Below are 5,267 nucleotides of genomic sequence, written 5' to 3'. Positions count from 1 at the left end.
TTAAATTCGTCACTAAACATAGGTCTCCTAGTAATACACCGAATACATAAACAGAAAAGGTGACATGTGGCTTTGTTGTATTAGTTTGAATAAAATACAAGTTGCAAAGTAAATTGATGCTGCACAATACTCGGTATGATTAACTTATAAAGCAATGAGTCCAACAAGTAAGACTTAGAATTACAACCATCAGAGTTGAATCGCCACAGAGGGCAGCACAGCTGCTTTATGTCGCGTCTAATCAAAATATGTAAAAAGAATAACAGCAGCTACTTTTGCAGTTGACACGGTGAACATGGGGACATAAAACAACAATGAAACTCATTACCTGTTGGAAGAATAATGCAATCTAAAGCAATCATGCTTTTCAATTCTCATGCTTTTTTTTAAGAAGTGGGTTTTGCCATGACGATTAATTTAGGATTGTTAATCAATATGACCGACTTAAGAAATGTTTTCACACTCATCTAATTTACTAAGAAAGAACATTGCCACAGCTGCTTAAGGATATATAGGAAAACACTTTATTGTTAACAGTGTCTTCTCAAACATTATTCATTATAAAGTATATCCTCTAGACTCCCCCCAAAAATACAGATGATACCAAAAATCACAATTAAATTTTCAACTCTTCAAAATAAAGAACATGAAAGCAACCGCTGTTACGAAACAGGTGGTTCTCAAGGCTGAAAACAAACAAGAGTAAACAAGCTTACTGGTCTATCTTTGTGGAAATGTGAAGTTACAAACATCCATTACAGATCCTGGAAGCTGTGCATCAGCCCACCACATATCAACATGTCAATAAATGGTCACTGGTTAGTTTCTTACATTGGAACAAAATAAACAATTATCTTTTCTTTTTTTAACGGAAAAAAAGCAGCCCTGGCATACAGACAAAGCCAAAGTTATCATGATGAAAGGTGGGAGCAAAGGTTGTTCACTTCACAGGTCAGCTCTGGAGACCGATCCAAACTCCACATACAACATTATACGTGTTGCCTTTAAAATGCTCTTCTTTAAAACACAAACAAAGGTTTAAGCAAGGCAACACCGTGGATGCCAGGTCACATTATTCATCTGAGCTGTCATCTTCTTGTGCCTTACAGACAGGAGAAAGAGGAAACCGCTGCACAAAGCTCTGCTCCATGAGGCCACGCCCCTTCATGTCCTCCTCGGTGAAGGTGAAAGCCTTTAACATCTGTCTTTCAAGCTCCTCTAAATACTTCTGCTTGACCTCAGTCTCCGAGCCTGATGAAGAGCAGGAATCATTGAGGCTGCTCTGCAATGTTGTCACGACGTTGTTCAGTTGGTCATTTGACATGATGTCACAGTCCTGGTCAACGCCATGCCCGCCGTGCCGACTCACGCCACCGCTCCCTGACAACGTGTCGTCGTTCTGAAGATTACAGAGTCTGCTACGCTCGCTGCTGTGCTTTTCATTTGAAACGGAGTTGTTGATTATTTTGGCGTTGCTCTCAGAAGGCCCTCTGGTCTTCCTGACAGACTTCAAGCAGGCCTGGGTGTTCGTCAGGATCTCCATTGGAGCAAAGTTGCTCTGGCTGAGTTGACTGAAAGGCACCGACTCATCCATTATCATATCTTCAGACACCGTTTGGACAATATTGAGGCTCCACAAACCTCCAGTCCCTCTTCTGTCTTTGTTGGGGGTGAGGTCCTCGCTCGGGTCAACAAGGATGCAGTCGGAGTCCTTTTCACTACTCTCTGTGTCTCTCTCTTCCTCAGAAGCATCCTGCTCTCGGCACTCGGCCTCCGAGGATTCTTTGCGTGACTTCTCGGATCCCCTTTCAGGAGACTCAAAGACCACCCCTCTGGGATCAAGTGGTCGTAAACATCTGCGTCGAAGGCTGGTGTATGAGGGCGAGCAGAGTTGGCTCTCAGGCCGTCTCAACATGAAGTGTCGGACTGACTCGGGCACGAGGAATTCATGGCGCTTCTTGCTGGGCAGTGAGGCAGAGAAACATATCGGTAGATGGTTTCCTACAATGGGTATAAGGGAAGAAGGTTTAAGTGCAGAGACAAAATCCTCCAGCTCTTGGTAAGAGGAGTGGTCAGAGTATGGCACCACATGGACGTCGGGGTGGAAAGAGACCAGCGGCCTGCTGGTGGGAATGATGGCCAAAGTGGGTTGTTCTTCGTTCCACCGGTTTAAAGCGGCCGAGCAAATCTCTGACTGCTCCACGGCTCGGATACGACCGGCTCCCGGTTCAGTGGTGAAGACGTCAGGCAGCTCCAGCACTTTGAGAGTCTCCATCCTCTCAAAGCTCACCTCGATCCACGTTTTAAACTCCAGCGCCAGCTCCAACAGCAGGGACTCCTTTCCAAGCGCGTAGAGGCCTGCAAGGCAGCACAAGAGAGCCCGTCTCAGCTGAGTGGGCGGAGCTACAGCAATAGCCACAATCAGAGACTTTTTGTCTTCTTCAAGTAAAGTCAAAGACTCGCAGACGTAAAGAGAGCCGACAGGATACGATTCCTGACAGTATTGAGACAACCGATATGTTCATCCTGCTGAGATGAGGAGAAAGTAGAGAAGGCATGTTTAGAAAGGTCTAACAATTTTTTTTACCAATGACAACTTTGTGGTTGTTGTGTCTGCCGATGATCTCTTTGATTTGTTGAGTGGCTCGCTGCCTGGAGGGGAGGGTGCGGTTGGGGTCGCAGTTGGTGTTGTCTAGGTACAGGACATCTATGTTGGCGTTGGTCCTGAGGCACGGCTCACGCAACATGAAGGGAGAATATCTAAAGTCACCTGAAATTAAGTGTAAATATCGTTACTTAATTCCATAATTAATAAAGTACCTGCACATGATACCAAGTATAATTTATACATAATATGATTTACAATGTTTTTCTACATCCTGGAAGCTTCAGATACATTACATTTATTGTGCTTTTAGACACTGACCAGTGTAAAGTATGGAGCCAAAGTATCCTTCGAAGAGAAACATGACAGCCCCTGGACAATGGTTGGCGTTTATCAGTGTGACCATCAGCTTCTCCTTGCCGATGTCATCCAGCTCCAACAGGTAAGGCGCATCCAGCTCTAATGGATGGATCCACTGTTCTTTCACCTGATAAAAAAATATAAATTATATATAAATATATATTGATTTTCTTCACCACAGCCACTCCATTATCCTAATTTTCTTTGGAAATACAAGCAAAACACAAGGGCTTGTTACATTGAGAAAGTGAAAGAGGACTCATCCATTGTGTGTGGTGTACATGACTATTGACTTCACCCTGTAACCATCGAGAGGGGCTACGAGGAGCCATACTGGGGTATCAATGAAAAAGAGGTATGAGCACAATTTAAATCAAATCTGGATGCAAAAACAATCAGAAGATATTGTTTTACAAATACGACACAGATGCGTAACCAGTTGCTCCAATGGGCCTGCACCGGCCCCCTCCGCTTGAACCAGCCCCTCCATTTAGCTCAATAAACACACCGACCCGTCTTGGATGAGGCAGATAGGACGTAACGTGTTAAATGGGTGGTATGTTCATTTGCATCAAGGAACACACGTGTGTGTGTGTGTGTGTGTGTGTGTGTGTGTGTCCTCCTCACCTGCAGCTTGAGTCTGAGCAGAGCGGCGGTAGTTGATGAGCAGTAGATGGGCCGGTTGCTCCAGGTGGAGGTCAACCCCACCGTGTGGTCGCTGTGCATGTGCGACAGGAAAAACATCCGAGTGTCTGGACACTTCCGCACATGCCAGAAGTCCACGGCCAGCGGGGTGTTGGGGATGACTTTCCCGTTGACTGGCATTGTCTGAGGTTCCCCTGAATGTCCTGCAACCAGACACAAGTGAGCTGATAACTTGTCTTTTTAATGGCTGACGGTTGCACGGCACAGTTCACAACTGCCTTCATACCGGAGATAGTTGGAAGCAGCGTTGACCGTGAACATAAAAGACACCACTGAGTGGACTACATTATTGTGCCATGAGAAAACCTCCTGTCCAACCTCCGACATCACAAGCAGCGGGCCGCCGTCACGGTGCTAACAGCAGGTTGCGGACCCGCCGTTTCTGTTTTCAAGTGAACAAGCAAACCCCCTTTAGTTGTGACGTAGGCCACGCTTCCGTTACTATTTCCTTCCACTTCTTCTTCTACGAGCTTAAAACGGTAGCTCCTGTGTCATACTGCCACCTACAGGTTGTACCATGGTGGCTCCCATATATTTCTTCATATTTCTTTATATTTATATGTTTATTTATACACACAAATACAAATGTATATATTAATATATATATTCAACGAAAATTCATCTGCATTTTTCAGAGTTTTTCCTGTTGGAAATAGTCTTCCATTTTCAGTTTATTACCTTTCGTCAATTTGTTTTATTCCCTAGAGCGTTAAAGAGAATAAACTCACAAATATCTTTGCAGGAAATGAGAAATATATAAACCTAAAATAATGCTGCATGAATGTAAACAAAGTTAAACACACAAGAGATTGAAATTCACAGATTGATTAATCTGGCTCCTAATGTTTACAGATTTATAGTTTTAAAAGCTTTTTTTTAGATAAAACTATCTATTTGTCAGTTTTTATTGAACTAGTAATAGCCAATTGTCATAACTAATAATCCACAATACCACCAATACAAACACTCTTAAAGTACTTTATTGATCTACAAAGAGGTGGTTAATTTATAAAGGTGAAGTAAGGCGCATCTCCCTCAAATTGGTTGAATTGTGGTTTATTCTCCAGAAGATGGCGCCAAGAGATAGGAAACGGTTTTGATCCAAATTTCCTTTTGTAAAAAAGAAAATTACTCGACACTTCATTTATTTGCAAGCTGCCCACATTATGAGAGATTCAGAAAGCATATACATATTATTTGTTATATTTGTTCCTCTTGATTTATTCTTTGATTAATTGACTAATTAACTAACCTAATTTCAGAAAACAACAGGCCATGTCTGCTTTTAATTCATGGCTGATATAATTTTTTGTTGTTGAATATTTCTCACTGCATATGCAAGCTTATTGTCTTTTATTCCAGAAAATAAACAAGCAGAACAATAAAAAAAATAGTTCTTATCTGATTGTAATACTGGATGATGGATCGCTTCCTCTCTCAAACGTTGGCTGACTCATCTGGCTTCATGTTTTTATAAACTACTCTAAATGTGGGCGTTGCTATAGTGACAGCAATCCATTGTAGCCCTTTTCAGGATTATACCTGGGATTGCTTATTCACATTCCCCTCTTATCAGCGTGCAACTTCTCCTCGTATC

The 5,267-nt window shown here is 42.7% G+C and overlaps 1 protein-coding gene across 2 annotated transcripts; it reads right to left on the bottom strand.

Annotated features, from left to right (window-relative positions):
* Positions 1–501: 501 nt before the first annotated feature.
* Positions 502–4,070, bottom strand: dclre1b (DNA cross-link repair 1B). Of its 2 annotated transcripts, none has more exons than XM_056423442.1 (5): positions 3,897–4,070; positions 3,593–3,813; positions 2,927–3,092; positions 2,588–2,770; positions 502–2,358 (listed from the first exon to the last, which is right to left on the bottom strand). In XM_056423442.1, the coding sequence occupies exons 2-5, from the start codon at positions 3,788–3,790 to the stop codon at positions 1,073–1,075; spliced, it is 1,833 nt and encodes a 610-aa protein (XP_056279417.1). In that variant the 5' UTR covers positions 3,791–3,813; positions 3,897–4,070; the 3' UTR covers positions 502–1,072. The 2 variants fall into 2 exon arrangements, with proteins under 2 accessions (XP_056279417.1, XP_056279418.1); XM_056423443.1 differs by having other exon boundaries at positions 3,989–4,060.
* Between the last annotated feature and the right edge of the window lie 1,197 nt (positions 4,071–5,267).

This window comes from Pseudoliparis swirei, chromosome 9, assembly GCF_029220125.1.
Source record: "Pseudoliparis swirei isolate HS2019 ecotype Mariana Trench chromosome 9, NWPU_hadal_v1, whole genome shotgun sequence".
Taxonomy (NCBI): Eukaryota; Metazoa; Chordata; class Actinopteri; order Perciformes; family Liparidae; genus Pseudoliparis; species Pseudoliparis swirei.
Note: the sequence above shows the minus strand (reverse complement) of the source record. Positions and strands in the feature narration are given on the sequence as shown.